The sequence below is a fragment of the Colletotrichum orchidophilum genome (genome assembly GCF_001831195.1).
Source record: "Colletotrichum orchidophilum strain IMI 309357 chromosome Unknown Scaffold_126.1, whole genome shotgun sequence".
Taxonomy (NCBI): domain Eukaryota; kingdom Fungi; phylum Ascomycota; class Sordariomycetes; order Glomerellales; family Glomerellaceae; genus Colletotrichum; species Colletotrichum orchidophilum.
The window spans coordinates 116,179-134,169 of NW_019173082.1; the positions used below are offsets into that span (position 1 = coordinate 116,179).

The 17,991-nt window shown below is 54.8% G+C and overlaps 3 protein-coding genes across 3 annotated transcripts; 2 read left to right on the forward strand and 1 right to left on the reverse strand.

The window, feature by feature from the left end:
- Positions 1 to 7,836: 7,836 nt before the first annotated feature.
- Positions 7,837 to 9,900, forward strand: CORC01_11530 (uncharacterized protein; the record flags this gene model as incomplete). The annotated part of the gene is made up of 2 exons (XM_022623154.1): positions 7,837 to 8,610; positions 8,704 to 9,900. The coding sequence occupies 2 exons, from the start codon at positions 7,837 to 7,839 to the stop codon at positions 9,898 to 9,900; spliced, it is 1,971 nt and encodes a 656-aa protein (XP_022470379.1).
- Positions 9,901 to 14,060: 4,160 nt separating this feature from the next.
- On the forward strand, positions 14,061 to 15,466 carry CORC01_11531 (major facilitator superfamily transporter; the record flags this gene model as incomplete). The annotated part of the gene is made up of 2 exons (XM_022623155.1): positions 14,061 to 14,897; positions 14,954 to 15,466. The coding sequence occupies 2 exons, from the start codon at positions 14,061 to 14,063 to the stop codon at positions 15,464 to 15,466; spliced, it is 1,350 nt and encodes a 449-aa protein (XP_022470380.1).
- Positions 15,467 to 15,642: 176 nt separating this feature from the next.
- Positions 15,643 to 16,584, reverse strand: CORC01_11532 (uncharacterized protein; the record flags this gene model as incomplete). Its single annotated transcript, XM_022623156.1, has 2 exons — positions 15,643 to 16,393; positions 16,469 to 16,584. 2 exons carry the CDS (start codon positions 16,582 to 16,584, stop codon positions 15,643 to 15,645), a joined length of 867 nt encoding a protein of 288 aa, XP_022470381.1.
- Between the last annotated feature and the right edge of the window lie 1,407 nt (positions 16,585 to 17,991).

Here is a 17,991-nt window from a genome sequence, read left to right on the forward strand (position 1 = left end):
AGTATATTCACTCCCATCTCAACATTCGAACACAATTGATCAAATACACTCGATCTGGAGACACCCGTGGTAGACAAGTTCCAAAGGCACCCATCGGTATGAAACGGAAATCCGGAAGCCGACCGCGAGACGGCAGGCGTTGCGGGAGATCCTCGGCACAACACACCCCTGTCGTCATTCTTTCGCAATCGAGATGGCAGCGCTAGTCCCCAAAGGGAAGATGATTTTGATCTTTCTCCTCCCGTCGCGTCTTCCGGTAGACGGCCGAATAGATACATCACCCAATATTAACAGCATCAAATCGCAAAGACTCACGAAAACTCATCCAAAGATAAAAAAGATGCCACTGATGTACTCCATATGGTCAAATAATCCGACATGGCCGGAAACCTGAAGATCCTACCCCGCATGCAGCAGTCGTCCAGCGCGCCCCTCGTTTGACACCAACTCATCACGAAGTCACGTGGTTCACTCGTCGTCCCACGTTCCGCTACGCAGCGGAACTCGCCTCCAAAGACGCCGCATCGTCAGCGTTGCGACTCATCAACGAAAACCTTCTCGTGAGGTACCCCGGCGCCTTTGTACCACGAATTTGCGCCGGGCCCCTCTCACAATGTAAGTTGCTCAACTTGGCGCAATTGGCGACGAATGCGACGGAATTGGACATACGCGCCTGGCCCAACAACTTGCGACCGGCATGGGCAGATCCATCCTGCAGAGCAACCGTTCCTGGCCAGTCGCATTGGCGCAACGCGATGCGCCTGAAGCATATGCTTTGTTTGTTTTGATCACGAACAGAATTGCGACTCGTCGGACAGTCGGGCCATACCTCTTGTCAGCCTCTCCAGCTGCATGATGGAGAACGAGGGTGCTCTCAGGGACCGGCTGGGATGTGTGCAGACAATTAATATTTCTGCATGATGAGCACCAAGTTCTCTCTTTCTGTCACCCCTCATCGATGACCCGCCACGCAAGCTGCGGTAGACGGGACGACCTCCTTTCCAGGCACAAGGTCAAAGGCTCGAGGGCTGGCGACTGGAAGTGGACGGAGGGCGCCGCAATTAGATCTGACTGGATTCGGCGCATTTCTCTTTCGCACGCGCACTCTTCTCACATTCGGCTCGTCAGTCGCACAGTACCACCCTCCTTCAACTTGCGACGAACTGTCTTGGAATGGGCCGCACAGCTCATCTTGACGGATGGATATCATGGCCATTCCATCGCGACTCGCCGCCATTGATTGTCGAGCATCGGCGGATATTGCGTAACATTTTGAGAGGGAACAGCTAGCTCAATACGAAAGCTCCCAGGGCTTAGCACATATGCGACGGCTCGGAACAGGGCCCCTGCAACCTGTCGCAGACTTCAAGCACAAAAACTGGATACCCGCCGGCAGTGCAAAGCCAGAATGAGCGCACGGTACGCTAGCTGTCATGGAAGACCCTATGCCGTCGCATTGCCTATTCCCACTCCCTTTCCAACTGTCGCGCTTAGCAAGCAGCATCGACCACCAGCTGCGCAACAGCGACGGGAGAGGGATGGGTTAAGATAGAAAAAGGGAGAGGAAAAGAGTATGTATGTGCGTTTCTCTAACTGATTCGAAAGCGCGCGCGTGAGCGGGATCGTATTCAGATAGGCACACAGGCACACAGGCGCACACACACATTCGCAATCCATCTGGACTAGCTCAGTACATCCGATGCTCCACGAGCCCTCGTGGCCTCAGAGACTGCCATGGAAGAACGTTGAAGGAGGGGCAGAAGCGGCGTGGCGAAAGCTACCCAGCCATGCGAAAAGAATAGTAAGTAGGTCGAGTGTGACGCACCAGGGTCGCAGAATTTGACTGATGCTGCCTCCGCTCTATCGTTCTCTCCAGTCTCCGCCAAATGCATTGAAGCCACCAAGCGCGGGAAAGCGCCGATCCTCCCGGTAGAATCCAGCAACACACATAGCTCCGTTCTTAGCTCGGTCGTACCCGTTTGTATCCCAAACAAGCAACCGGCAGCAGAGCCCGCGATTGAAAAGATGGACTCGAGCAACCAATCGAAGAGGAGTCGCAGATATCGCTAGGTTGGGCTGGTTCTGTGTTGTTTATGAGTGTTGCGCTGGTGGCGGTTTGTGGATGAACATGGCATGGCATGGCATGGCACAACATCACATAGCATCACAACTGGATGGGGTCCACGAGTTAATCGGGTTGAATGGGCGCAACGACTGGGCCGACACGCAGACCGCGACTGCTCCTGAGAAGTACGTCGACTCGCTGCCTCTCTCTCTTCCTCACCCTCACCTCCCCGATCTCCATCGAGGAAAAAAAAAAGGGTCCAGCAAAAGGCATCGACTGTTCCATTCCCAAAAGCCGTCCAGTCCAAACCTCGACGTGGCAGTGGAGCCCCAACCTGCGAGGTAACGCAAAACAAAGGGCAGCAGCTGCGTTCGGGAAGGATAGCTCATCCCTGCGAGGAGATCTGGAGCCTGGGCGCAAAACTCTCGCCAGCTATCGCACACCGTTCTTTTGAGTGCGGCCGGCTTCTGAACTCCCCGATTGGCGAAAAGGGACTTTGTTGGGCCTGCATTACCCAGTGCCAGTTCATCAATACTTCTCCGCACTGCGCTCACTGGCAGGCCGCAGAGGAAGAGAGCTACTCGACAGGCAGGCGAAAGAAGATACCTATGTCGAGCGATCCACACACGCCGTCGTCCCTGATGCCATCCCATTCCATCCTGTCGCAAAGCGCGAGTGAGAGAGGGAGGGGGAGGAGCTGACACTGCTGTCGGTGTCACCTTTCCATCTACCTGAGGTGGAGATTCCGCACAGCCAAGCGTCGAGCATTTGGAGCAAACGCAGCAGGCCAGCGGAGGGGGAACTCGGGACGACGGCCAAGACCTTGCCCATCTCCTCGGCCTAGTTTTCTTGTTGTCTATTTGTACCTCCATGGTGATTCGGCAGCGACCTGACACTTGAAACCCCCGTCCAGCGCATACAACCGTAACATGACGGCCTGAACCAATCTTGCTTCACGCTACAAACCAACCCCCAGCCACCCCATCTACCAAGCTTGTTCGTCGCTTGCGGATCGACCATCTCATCGTGTTCCTCGCTGCTTAGGTACCTTAGGTAGGTCGGCGCGGGTGGGAAATCCTCGTGCGCATATCACTTCCGTGCAAAGGCGCACTGGAGTCATGCTGTGCAGAGCAAAAGGTCTGGACAGCAATCGGCCTCGTTACCGTGTACTATCGGATGTCTGCCCCCGTCGTTGAATTGGCAAAACCTTCGGCCGTCTATCTGTGACTACCTACGGAAATAGGTTGTTGCTTTCTCGACCCATGCTGGACGGGGACCCATCCGAACAACACCATGAAACGAGCTGGACGGGGGGTTGATGAACCAAACAGTGATGGAGTCTCCTCCCCACCAATATCAAAAGATGCCCGAGTGAACCCTCTGTGGTTCAGTGAGCTGTTGACAGTTGAAACCAGTCCAGACCGAGCAGACCGGCGCTGGTGTTTACCATGCTGGTAGCCGCCTTAGCCAACATTCCGCCTTGCCTTATGCATGAGCCAGCCGCGCTCCGACCATCTTCTCTGGTCGCTATCTTCCTTTCGTCCCTCTTGGTCCCCTGCTGTGCGAGACTCGTGGCGCCTCGAGTTGGTCCGAACGACAATGCCATTGGCTTATTGTAAAGGTGGCTCGCAACCCGTTTCCTTGCTGTGGTCCTACAGTCTTGCTACTGTACAATCTTCCCTGGACAACCCATATACCGCTGACTAACCAAGTCCTGACAGCAATCGCAGAAAGAGACCTACCCTCATCATTGCCAAAAGATAGCGGGCGATCGCGAGAAGCTTATAAGAGCAAGCTCATGAAGTATGGACGGCTCTGCGGCATACGAGGTGTTGGGGTTGAGTAATCGCATTTCATTTGATCTAATAAGACTACATTCTCCGCCTAACAAGCCGCCGCTGCTGGTCAGTCGGGGGTATCATGGCGCCAGTCAGCAACCCGCCTAACACGTTCGTGGTGTTTGACCGTAGAGCAGGTACCGTGCTTTGGGCTCCTCCTGTCTTTGGAACTCGAAGACATTGGGTAGGTTTATCACCTCAGCTAAGATCCTAGGAGAAATGACCTCAATGGTTGAGGACGGATTGGCGCCAAAACACTGGCACACACCATACCGGACTTGCAGTTTTGGCGCCTTTTTGTTGGAGCATGTCATCACGTGGTGGTGTGCCATCCAGGTAGGTCAGCGAGACTAAGATCAACAGAGGGACGGGGTTCATGGGTCCCCATTTAAGTTGGAATGGCGAGTTGAAGTCAGATTCCGCGATAATGGGCCATTGCGGTTCTCAATTGTCTAAAGGAGTGACCAAGCGCATGTCGCAGAGCGCAATCCATGGTAGTAAAGGTGCGGGAGCTGATAACTGCACAAGACCAAACCACGGGCAGTTCTTCTTCGCCAAGATCGGCCATGCGATTGCGAGTCCATCTGATGCGATACCCTGGCCTGGGCCGGTTTTGGTTGCGGGTAGGGTGGGATGGCGCCTTTTGCGAAGCGCCGAAATGCCATTGAACCGACGAACTTGGTATGAGGGGGGAGATACAGTGAGGGAAATACGTATCTGCAGGCACTGCAACTTCCTTCACCTTTAGATGGGCAGGCCTGCGGAAGACGAGTCGTGATCGGGTCTGATGTCGCACATCCCACATTGTTGCTTAATGGGTTGAAGAAGCAGGACTGACAATGGCGGGCGCATTGTGCGTCGGTATCTACCTACCTGCCAAAAACACGGCCATCCTCACTGACGAATATGCGCACATCTGAGAGGATATATTACAGATTTGCGCGCACAAAGGTCCAGCAGCAACTCGATGGGAGGCTGGTCGCAAGTAGCATATGAGAATGGGATTAAAAAGGTCCGCGAGTGTGCCAGGATTGATGAGGTTTCGAAGGCTCAGACTCCAAGACCGGACAGGGATGGCTGGGCGAATTGGAAGAGTAAAGTTGGGTGAGGTGAAGGACCAGGTGCTGGGTGGATGGCACCGTATGAAATAAAGCTGAGGTTCGAAAGAGAAGGAAAGGTTGTTCGGTCCTGTTTGCTCGCGGAAAACGGATCCGATTTGAGCGGGTTGGACTGCCCGGTCAGTTTCTCTGGCATTTTAAGAGAGATAGAAAGTATGTGCATGTGTGTGTGTGTGTGAGTGTGTGCATACACACCTTATCTGAACAAGTTCGGGTCGACTTGGGTTGAGCCGACACGAGGCGTGAAAGTCAAGTCGCCATTGGTGAATGAGTGAGAGCATGTCCATGTAATGAGGTGTGGTGAGGTGAGGTCAGATTCAGTACGAGGCACACATACATAACGTATGTTCCTTACACAACGAGACGGCTTCTTCGTCATCGGTACGGGGTGGGCGCATGCTGGTATATGTATGTGAGTGTATCTATGTGGGAGTTTTGTGAGTGAAATACGGAGCAATATGTCATGTTCCCTGTCCGCCGTCCAGTACCCAACATCCAGGTGCTGGAGGAGGTGTGTTTGTTCATATTTATATGTATATCTCACCGTCTGACCGTTATGTAAACTGCACTTGCTCCCGCACATAAAAAGTATCGGTAAATTGAAGTGAGTCGAAATGAATCGGGGGACGCACAAAACGAAATGGAGCACGTCAGTCCCTTGAGTCCGTCCCCCTGTCCGAGGAACAGGATTCGAGTGTGCCCTGCCAGAGATTGAGGCTTCTAGAAGGACGGCGGACGGAGGAACTGGGCGAGGGAGGTAATTACGGCTAGGCGAAGAGGCCATCATATCCGCAAATAGGCATTTGACGAGATTTGATGGATCAGACCGGCCGGCCCAGCAGATCTTGACTTTGACCGCCTTACCACACGCATGCATTCACAGGCACCCTCTGCCTCTCTTTCTCTCAGGTAAGAAAGAGAGAGAGAGAGAGAGAGAGAGCCAGATGGCAAAAATGCAACCAAGCCCCCGGTCTGCGGCCTGCCAGGCCCTTGTCCGGACCCGCTTCCGCTCGCGAAAGAGAGCCTACGGATACAGTGTCGCTTCTTCCTATGCCGGTGGTCGTTGTGCGCGCAGCGACGGCGCAAGCATGAGTGACTTGGGCCCCGGTGCATCGCCGTCGTTCCTGGCCGCGAGGCATCGCCTGGAAACCCGACAGCTGACTCCAAGAGGTTCGCGGGTATGATATTGATAATACCGAGCTTCGAAAACAGAGGCCCAAGGGTCTTGTTGAGACGTAGAGCAAATGCGCCTGCGACATGGAGGTACCCTTTTCACTTCGCACGCTCAGATCGGGGATGTGAGAGGTCGGGTGTGAGGTGACCCAAGGGAACCAGACGGGATGGGCGAGTCCAAAGGCAGGTGCCACCCACTCTACCCAAGGTGCGGTGAGGTCCACGGGTGTGGCAAGGGCCTGCTCTGGGGCGAGCTAGCCTCCTGCTGATGTAGGAACCTGGCGATTGTGCGAAAAGGGGGGGAGGGATGCGTTGGGAGGGACGGTCCAGTGCTGTAGGGGGCTAGTCATGAGCCACAGCGGTACTTGTCCCCTGTGAGCTCAGCCGTTTCCAGGTGAGATATCCCTTAGTCACTGCACTAGGTGCCCTGAACTACCTTATGATCTGCCCCAGAGATAGCAGATGGCACAGTTGATCTCGCACTGTTGGTCCCTCAGGCAAATGGCTGCCGGCATTTGCGGGGGTTCCTGGTGCCCCAACAGAGGGCTACACCTTAAACCACAGGGCCTTAACGTCACTGCACATGCGCTGGACTATGTGTGTGTGAGCGCACTTCAGCCAGAAGCGACTGCCTTTCCGGGGCCTAGGCGAGTGACCACACACCCCCTCCAGCCAGGGCAGCCAGAGACAAACCAGACTCGAGACCTGACCAGACCTGGAAATTGGGAACTGGAAACCGGACTGGACTGAACAGGACAGGACTTGACTGACGGACCGCAGACACAAAATCGTAACCTCTCGACCGGGCTCCTCTTTTTCCCTCTCATGCACATTGCACACAAACCTGCGAATTGCCCGGCAGAAACCATCATCCAACACCACTGCCATTCTTCCAGAGTGAGTCTGAACAGATCCTTTGGTCTTTGCGATCGAGGTTTCCTAAACCTTTGCACCATTCCGCTCCAGATCCCCAAGGTCCCCGACTCTCCTGTGCTTCCGCCGGCTCCAGGTTGAGGTTTGATGTCTGGGCTGGCGTCTGGCTCGCTCACTCTGGCTGTGCTTTGCTACTACTACTACGTCTTGCCGTCCGCTCCCCGACCCAGTCCTAGCTCAACCGCTCCTCTTTCTCCCCTACTACTCCTCCTCCTCTTGCTTCGACCTACCTTACTTCTACTCCTCCTCTCTTCTCTCCCCCAATACACTCCATCACACCGCCAAACTCCTCCATTCGGTCCTCAATTTCCATCCCATGGCTAATCTCTTGCAGTCCATGCCCTAGACTCCAAACACCCGTCCTTCCCTCAACCCTCGTCCTCTCCGACCGTTCGCTCCGGCAGCGTCCTTGGTCAGATCGCCCCCGTCTGGCGCTGACCGCACGACGACCCAGGGCGCTCGATACTACGCCCATGTTTGATCATTCGGTGGATTGATATTTCACTCCGTTACCCATCGGCCTCAAGTTTCGGCTTGCTAGTCGTTGATTACTTCGTCCCGTCCATCCCCTGCCGACTCAGGTCAGGATCCCAACCTTCCCGTGCCAACTCTACGGCCACCGCCAATCGCACACCAACCCATCTCCATCAAACTTCCCTCGTCCGACAATCTCCGATTCAAACCCATCGAGTCGATACCATACACCACAATGACGAGCATGTCGCCCACAAGCGTCGTCAACAGCGGTTCCGCGGCCACCTCAAACCAGGGTAGCGTCTCGCCCCGGCAGACGGTGTTGCCCAAGAATGTCGCATTTGAACTCCTGTTCACAGAGTCACCGCAATACAGAGCGCGACTCCCCATGCGAGTCCAGATATATCCTCATGATACTACCGACTCTATTGTCACTACAGTCAAGAATTTTTACGGTCTGTACTCTGGCCCGACCGGCTCAAAGGGCGTCAGTTTCGAGGACGAAAATGGCATAACCCTCATCGCCCGATATGAGAACTTCCGCAACAACATGGTTGTCTACGTCAGAGTCATTGAGGAATCCCCCTCTGCCTCTAGCCCCTTTGTGGCGCCCACATATCACAACCCTCCCCTGAGCGCCCAGCAATACTTCGAGGGCAACGGTTACCCACTGCAGCCTCCACCACGCTTCGGCCAAGAAATCTCCAGGCCTTCATCGAGTACGTCTCGGAGGCGCAGCCCTTCCCCCAACGCCGGACGCGGCCGGCGCTCCGGATCTGCCCACACAAACCCCAAGAAGGGCCGATCCCGCTCTTCCAAGAACCTTGACACTGCAGCCTCCAATGGCCACACCGACATCTACAGTGATAGCGTCAACGGATATAGCAGCGGCGACGGCGCTCCCGAATCTAGTTCCAGCAGAATGAAAGAGCAGATCGGCAACACTGAAATCAGCCTTGAAAACATCGTAGAGGGAGGTCGTCGCAAGCGGGCCAAATTTGAAAGCTCGGTAAGTCTGCCTGGCCGCACAGGTCTTGGATAATGTTCTTTTCCTGTCAATTCTTGTTAGTCTGAGCCTCCGTACTCATCCTGTTCCATCCAGGAACTTCCCTTATTTGCGCCTCCTCAAATGCCAGCGGCTACGTCGAACCCGTCCGTGTCTCCTGCCCGCCGCGCCGAGCCTCAGCGAGCTTCTCTGCCCTTTGTGCATCCGGGCCAGAATCCCTTCACGAACCCGATACCGCTGCAGTCCCCGCAAAGCCACAATAATGGATATGCGCAAGGTGGATACTATGCGACGCCGTCGTCTGAACGCCACAGTCGCGGTAGCATCGGATACGCTGGACAATCCGGCAATTTCAGTGGCATGAGCGGCATTCTACCGACCCCAGACCCGACCGTTGGCAGCTGCATGTCAGAAGAGGACAAGGATGTTGCTATCCAGCTTATGCGCCTGGGTGAAATGTCAAACATCTCTCATGGCCGCACCTCCGCGTCTACGCTGGATGACACCTTCAGCGGCCGTGCCGACGCCGCATCTTCCACGGGAGCCACTAGTGACGGTGAAAGTGAGAGCGATGAGGAGTCGGCCGCTCGGCGCCAAAAGCTAGATGCCGCTGGCGTCATGCGCAAGATCTACCAGACCACGGAGAGCCACTTCATTCCCCAACCTAGTATCGAAACTCATGGTGATGACGTCCAAGTCGAGAAGGCTGCCAGCCATGTCGTCAATGGCGAGGGCAAGCCCGAGGTGCTGAAGAACAAGACCAACCTTCCGGATGCGAAGCCCAAGACTCAATTGCCCGGCGGCTCCAAGCCAAAGACCTCCAAGGTCAGCAAGGTTCCTCGGCCTACGATCCCCAAGCCCAAGAAGGCCTCTGCGCCGGCATCCGCTTCGGCTTCGGCTTCGGCTCCCGCCAGCAACGGGCCTATGTCGCCGGCCTCCCTACCCCCGTCGCGCAAGCCATCCATTGCCTCTGCCGCCGCCGCTTCGGGCGCCCCCGGTGAAGATGACCAGCTCGATCTTTCTGCCAAACCTCGCTGCCAGCGATGCCGCAAGAGCAAGAAGGGCTGCGACAGGCAACGACCTTGCGGGCGATGCCGTGATGCCGGGCTCAATGCCGACCAATGCATCAGCGAAGACGAAGGCAATGGACGCAAGGGCAGATATGGCCGACATATGGGCGTTCCTATTAAGAAGGAAGATATTGTCAATCCAACGCAGCCCACTCTCCTGCCAGCTGCGCCAATTGCCACGACGGCGGCGGTGGCCGATAAGAACAAGAAGCGCAAGCGGTAGAATAATTGGATCTTGATAGAGTGAGCGCAGCCTTGCGCAGCAGTACTCGAAAGGAATTTGCGAGTCTGCTTTAAAACTCACTGTCGCAAAATTCTGGGCTACTATTCTTGCGGCGACGAAGGTTTATTGGCTTCCAGGCGTTTGGCGACGAAACTGTTTGAAATTGGTCTAGGCGCTCGGACGGCATCGTCAAACGACATGCCTACCACTGCTACAATTGTGGGATGTCTATCACGGCCTTCCATCACCATCCAACAGCACTGGCAAAACGGTAGAGACTCATTGGTGAATTCCATTGGGGCCCGCCGGATAGGGCCAGTCGCGCACACTCCTTTCGGCGTTTGTGGTCTCTTTCAATGGAAAGCGGTGTTTTTTTCTCGTATCTGTTTTTTTTCCCAACTGGCTTTACGCGCTGTCTTTTATTTCCTGCATGTCTTTCCCGGTGAAGCTCAAGATGTGGCGAGGATGCTACAGTTTTGGCGAGGTTGTGCAACTGTACGATGTGGAGAGCGGTGGAGGACGAGAAAAGCAAGCGAGTATCTTGAAATACTTGTGGGCGCATGCGCGCCCGAATCGCGCGTGCGATGCGGAAGTACGTGGTGTCACTGCAAAGCGAGGAAGGAAATGGGAGGCTTCAAGTGAGGAAGAGAACAAAAGGCAAGGATGGTTACAACGGTGGGCGAGACGGTTCCAAGGCTCACGCAAGGGTCAAATTGTCCGGGCGGAAGGCGGATCGCATGCCTTGGAGGTTTGTGTTTTCCTATATGTGCGAGGGACATGAAGCTTCTCTGCGCGAGCGAGCTTGCTTCTGTTTCTTTGGTTCCTCTCTGGATGCTATTTGGAGGCGGGCAACAGGAGAAGATGCAGCTACGATACGACTGTTTTTGTTAGTGGCAACATTTCTGTAGTGAAAGCCAAAGCGAAAGAAAAACATATTGGTCCTGTAAACTGGTGTTTGTCGCGATGCGGCGCGATGCGACTGATGTGATGCGACAACGCGGAAGGGATTATGCGGGTGCGATGACATTGCATCTTCCGGTGCGGAGCGGGGACAGAGCGGGACGGAAGTCGTTGAAAGATAGGTGCGGGGCTATACCCCTTTGGGTACTAGCGCGCGGTTCTCGCCGTTGCATCCCGTTCCGGCTCGGGCAGGGAAGGGGAGGGCGTGTAAATTGGAAGGTGTGGCTGATGTGCCCGGCTCTGGACCCTTGGTCGCTAGCCGCCCTGCCAGACGCGAGCACAGGCGCACAGTCGCACAGTGTGCGCGACTAAAAAGCTCGGGCTTGCCCTGAGCGGATGGCCTCTTTTAGGTATTCGCGCGCTAAGAGGGTACAAGAGCTCGAGCATAAAAGCTCCATCACGGTACTTGCGGCGCGCGAGGTTAGGTTTAGGCGCGAGGTACCCGTACTGCACAGCTCTTATCCTCTTCGGATGATTACGTCATTATGTGTTTTGCGAAAATTGACCCCGCACTTTGCTCTGGGAGCTTGCCCCGCACTTTTTTGGGATGTCCCGTCTGTCGCGCCGCGAAGAATTCATGTTGCTGCATGTTTGATGACAATCAATTGCGGGCGGATGTGCTGTTGTAAGATTGTGCGATGCAGGGTTTGAGTGCGTGCATGGCGCGCCGAGTGCGTGCGTGCGTGCGCGCGCGCAATTGCGATCGTGTCAAGCGATTTTCTTTTTGCCGACACTTGCGCAGACGATAAGGAAAATCGGAGGCCAAGAAGTTACGGATTGGGTTTTGCATGAAAATGGTTAGGGTACGGAAAGAGACGGGAGGCGGTGTGAGCACTGAGCGCGCATGCTTTTGCGGGCAAGTCGAGCCAGAGCGCAGCGTGTCTCGATTGGGGTCTTGGGAGGGTTTTGTTGTTGTTGTTTATTGTTATTTGTTTATTTGTTTACTTTATGCGCTGGTTTCTTGCCACCGTTTTTGGGGGGAGATGGAAAACGTTTTGAGTTGGGCGCAGGCGGAGGACGAGCTTGGATTGGAGGGATTCAGTGGTGTTTCACTGGTGGTAGTGCTCTAGGGGGTATGAGAGGTGTGATGCCCTGTGTGCTGCAGTCGCGAATCTTGCTGCGACTCAGGCGCAGATAGCGAAGACGCGGTACGGATAAGGCAAAAAGCACCTAAAGGAAAGAGAAAAGCACTTGGATAGGCTTGTATCTTTCGGGCTCGAATGGGCTTCCTTTTCCCCTTTGCCGCCCCCTCTGGATCCAAGGTAAGGAAGACGCAGGGATAAGGTCATCAGGTCATGATTGCGGCGCGTGTTGTGTTTGAGACTGATTGGTGACGACACTGTTTTTTTTTCCTTCTCGGGTTGGACGGCAATGGCAATGGGCGGGTTGGTGGGATCAGTGTGATGCGCAATCTGCGCCCGACGGGATGGATCGCAGTTTGCAGCGGACTGAACGAAGCGCAGGGTGCCTGCCGGTGGGGCTTTGTACGAAGGAAAAGAAAGAGAAAAGGGAGAGATGAAGAGACCTCAGCTGCAGAGTTATTGCTTCTCCCATCGGGCCTTTGCAAATCGCATCTTGACACTTGATAATTACAATTTGTTAGCGACGAAGCGACGATGCGACGGGGAATACCTTGCGCCGCCATGCGACTCGATGCGACCCGATGCGACTGGGCAAGACGGTGGATGGATGCACGTTTAAACGGACGGGGAGTTTGTGCCCCACATCCGCGATTCGGCGCGCCAGTGGGGGGCCACTCTTTTTTTTTCGTTGGCGTTTTCCTGAGCGGGGGCAGACCTGGGAAGTTGGAACCAAAGGCAACCCGTGCGCCTGCCTCTGCGCATTTGTCGGACGAAGTTCTCGACGGTGTGGTTTATGGAAGATGGGCGATAAGGTACAGGTACGTTCTCAGCCGGAAAAAAAATTAATCGAGGAACCGGAAAGTCCCTGCGTACCTTAGCATACGGTACCTTCGGCATGACTCCTAGCTGATATTCGCACACTCATACTACCTACTTGGGACCAAGCAAAGACATTGATCCTTCACTTCCTGGTCGCAAAAAGGGCCGACGCATCACATCTCATCTTCAAAGTCTGGACTAAACCGCCTTTCATTTGTCTTTTCCGCTTTCGTGCCTCTCTGTCTCTTCCTGACCGCAGAGCTATTGACGAAGGATGCTACTGTAGATCAGTTCTGGTCGAGGCAGGTCGATTACGGTCCTCGGTGTCGGCGGTGCCACTCCGCCGTCGCTAGTCACGATCCCGCCGGCACAATCTGACTGCAACCATTGGTGTGTTCGAGTCACGCAACCCACGAGTCCCAGGCGAGGACCTCTCTGAACAGGGTAAAATAGCGGGTACGAGAGAAGGGGGGAGAAAGAAAGAGAGAGAGAGAGAAGAAAACATTCGTCTGCGCGCGGGTCACAAGGAATACTGCCGTAGCTGCACAAGCAAGCCAACCGGTAGGTCAAATGGAGTAAACTTTTGTTCTTCAAGTTCCCAGTCTCCGCTTCGGAAGCCTTCCCCGGGGACTCACTGGCCGAACATATACCCGCACTGAATTCGAGGACCGGTCGGAGGGGGACGCTCCCTCCTCGGCTAACACTCCGTCTCGCCGAACTGCTGTCCGAACACGGTAGGGCGTGAAAGGCGTGCGAAGGATGCGCCCAGCCGTCGTGTTGGGCAAGCCCGCTCATGTGGAAAGGACGTCGTTCCCGCGCCGGCGGTCGCACAGCACTGGGAATAAGCTCCCGGCCGTGTCTGTCCCTGCTGCCCACCACCGTTCGTTCTCCCGTAGAGATTCTGACTTCTTGGTTATCGGGTTGGTGATTGTGGGCGATCTCGGACGCTTGGTCATACATTGATTATGGGGTAATTGGACGCGAGACTCGAATGAATCAACCTCGCAGGTGCTTAGTAGGGCGTGCCATGCAGGAAGACGGACCGGTTGATATTTTTTTTACTAATATAAGTAGCGTCCCCTGGGGCTATGACACTTTGACGACGAGCGACTTTGCTTTTTTGACCTCCTCGCTTGATATCCCTAATATTTAATATAACCAGCTGGAAAGAAAAAAGCTTTTTCTTGCCCCTTGGACAGATGGATCTGCATTGATGTATTTAATCCCATGGTCGTCTCCTAAATCTTTAGTTTCGATGTCCATATTCAGCATCACACATTTCGTTTCAAAGATAGCATCATGTCTGACACTTCAGAGTCGACAAGAAGCCACTCCCTCAGCGGCGAAATCACCACCGGCGCCGCGGAGAAGGAGAAGGAGATCCAAACGACTGTGGGCCCTGCCGCCGCCGAAGAGTATGTCCGCGAGTGGTCCGCCAAGCACGACCTCGTCTACCCGGAAGGCGGATGGACGGCGTGGTCCCAGGTCCTGGCCGGCAACATGCTCAACGCCCTCGCCTGGGGCTACCCAGCAACGTTTGGCGTCTACCAGCTTTACTACACCGAGAAGCTGCACCTCCCGGCGTCACAGGTCTCTTGGATCGGCTCGGTGCAGATCTTTTTGACATTCGCGGTCTGCACCGTCTCCGGACGGTTAACGGACGCCGGGTACGCTCGACACGCTGTCTCCGTTGGTTGCGCCTTTGTCGTGCTCGGATCCTTCATGACGAGTCTGTGTACAGAGTACTGGCAGATCATGCTCGCGCAGGGTATTTGTACTGGCTTGGGTCTCGGCGTCGTCTTTATGCCAGGCGTCGCCATCATCGGGTCGTACTTCAAACGGAGACGGTCTCTGGCGCTCGCTGTTTCGGCTACGGGCACCGGAGTCGGCAGTCTCATCTTCCCCTCGACTCTGCAGTATCTAATCCCGCAAGTCGGCTTCCCCTGGGCTGTGCGGTGCTCGGCTTTCGTCGCGCTTGGTGTAGCAACGATAGCTATTGCTCTGCTGAGACCCAGACTACCACCCAGGAAGGCTGGTCCCTTGCTAGAGTGGTCGGCCTTCCGGGAGTTACCATACATCTTGTTCACCCTGGGAGTCTTCTTCTATTTCATGGCCCTGTACTTTGGTTTCTTCTATGTGAGTCGACAGGACGCTGTATTCTTATGATTGCAATGTGCTAATGGTCGTAACAGATTAATACCTACGCCCGCAAAGTTATAGGGTTCTCTACGACAGAGTCGGTAACGCTGCTTCTCATTACCAACGGAATGGGCATCCCGATTCGGCCAGTCGTAGGCTGGTTGGCTGACCGCCACGTCGGCCCAATCAACATGTTCGTGATGACCATGTTCCTTCTGGGCTGCATGGAATTTGCTTGGATCGGCGTGAAGACGAGAATGGGGATGTACATCTTTAGCGTCTTCTACGGCCTGTCCAATGGGGCGACGCAGGGAGTGTTTGTAGGCTCAACCGCCAGCCTGACTACCGATCCGCAGAAGATGGGAACACGGTTCGGCATGGTTGCTACGATCTCGGGCTTTGCGACTCTGGCTGGACCGCCGATAGCAGGCGCCATCATCGACAAGTCTGGAGGACAGTATTTCGGGGCTCAAGTCTGGGGCGGTGTGATGATGATTGCAGGTGCTCTGACGGTGGCAGCGGCGAGGATGGCTAAAGCGGGCAAGGCTTGGAGAGCAAAACTGTAGTGGAGAGGCGGGTGTCGGGTGTCACTTCGAGACGAAGGCATCAAAATGTGATGTGGCTAGTAAAGAAGTTAAATGGTATATTGCGAGGGTCGTAGACTGGCCTGAGAATCCATCTGACAATCGAAGCGCAAAACGTGATCGTAGAAAGTGAACTGGTTTCCGCCCGACCCTCAAATCTAGTTTTTCCTCAACAAAAGGAGAGCTTCCGACAACAGGCGGGCAATCTGCTTGCCATCTTCCCAAACAAAGTCATGGTCGTGGGTCAGGTCTTTGACGACTGTGCACTCCACTCCGTCCTTGCTCAGCTTAGCAGCCATTGTGTCGATCTCAGGCTCGTCAACCAGTGAGTCTTCCGTTGACCAGGCCAGAAGAATAAGCGGTTTCGTAGGCAAAGCATCCTTGAAGCTCCCAGAGAAGGTAGCCGGGACGACCTTGTTCCAAGACTCCTGATCGTCTCCAAAGGCACCGGCAATGAACTGAGTGTAAGTATGTTCATGGCGGGCATTGAAATTGGAAAGTTCGTATATGCCGGAGACGCCGATGAATGCAGATGGCATCTTGACCTTTGGTGGCGGGACTGCGCCGAGCGCAACGGATCCCATAGGTAGCTGGAGTGCCAAGGTAGCGCCGGCCGAGTGTCCGATGAGAATGTAACGGTCCTCGATGTGATATTCACGCTGGAGAAATGCAAGAGCAGACCAGGTGTCGCGCAGGTGATCCGGATGTTGAGCAGAACGAAGTTCTGTAGGAGCAGTGACGTCGGGGTCTTGCGGGTAGAGGGGATGCGGGGAGAGACGATAGTCAATGCTGATGAAGCCACGAACCTCGGACTTGGGGATAGAGCTGGACTTCAGGATTTCCCGAATGGAGGTGCCGAAATCCTGAAGAGTCTTCCGAGGATCACGCCAGGCACCGCCGTGGATATAGCTAGCGCAACATGCGTCAATACTTGACTGGAAGTGCGAGATGCGTCAAACCCTCTCAGGACATTGGACAACTCACATTACCCAGTATCCAGACGCGTTATCAGCTTTTGAGGGGAATTCCCAGACACCTAGCTTCTGAAGCTCGTTGTCGGCAGCATAATGATGCTCAGTGAAGTTTAGAGAGGTTGACATGATGGCGGCAGTCTGGCCTGGCTTAGACGTCAACGAAGTGCTGCAATATGTTTGAGAGATCGGCTTGACAAATGGCGGATGAGAACCAGACGAGGCAAAGGAGGCCGTGGCACGAAATGATGAGGACGGGTAGTAATACCTTGAGGACTTGGCATACCTCGGAGAATAAGTGGTATCAGGGTGTTGAGACGGCGACCGCCTAGTTCAGCGGATAACTACTCACGAAGTTTGTGTAAGGAAATGTTGGTGTCAGTGCGAGGCTTCGTGGATAACGAGATGATGTGTTTGTTGCCCGACGGCCCAGCGTTCGGAGCAGCTGACAGCCGTGGGGTGGAGAGGGGTTGAGTGGGGCCTTCCGTCTTCCGGGCTCCCGTCCTTGCATCCGCGTCCGAGAGCGGCCGACTGTTATGGCCATTCTCCCTCCTTCTTGGCCCGGCCCCGGACGCTTGGAGCCGTGTCAGCACGTACTTCTATGATACTCCCAGTTCTCCCGCCTTGCTTGACCTTTCACATTAAATCATGCCAACTCGTAACACTGAGCTGGAACTTCGGGGCCGTAACGGTAGAGCCCTAAAAGCCCTAATGGCTTCTGCCTCTGCCTCAATTGCTTATTCCGCAGACTCATTGTCGTCGCCAGCTCTCCTCATCACTTTGCCAGTCACCCTCCGGTGTCTCATGGTCAGCGCATCAATGGTGCTATGCGAAACGCATACTCTACATAGTCACCGAAGGCTTATTCGAGTTGATCATGGAGGTTCATCGTTGCTCAAGCTCTTTGAATGCAACTTTGGATTGCGAAGCTGGGGGAAATCGATCGATAAGCGATGTAACGGTGGGTTACGACATGGAGTCCTCTTTCCGAACTAGCCACCGGTTGCCGACAGTATGTGCCCTTCCACACGGACGATATGTCGATCCCGGAAATATAACGTGGTGGTGTAGATATGTTAACACTCGGGTCGCCGTGTCAATTCACCCAGTCTTTCGCAGACTCATCGGAGGTTTTTGACCGATATATCACTGGGAAAGAGCATAAGTCCCGGCCTTCGTGCGCGAAAGATTGTCCATGTGTCACATCCATGACGCCAAATCTTCTGATCCGATCCGGCGTAAAGACAAGGCACCATGGTTAGAGAAGGACATGGTCGTCTTTATCGACGTCTCAAGCCCTTTCCTGCTTGAAGCCAGAGCCCCGAACTGGATATGAAGCCGAGGAATGGCAACAGGGATGCCGCTCCCACGCTCAAAAGGTGAGCCGGGGGAGGCGGGACCTGTTGGTTGGAACAGCGTTACATCGAAGCATTGGCAATTATTCTTTAGCCATATATGAGAGATGCTCTGAAGCCGTAACGTCTGGGATCGATTTCAGGCTGCTCGAACCCGGCTGCTCGCCCCGACAGCCCCCCC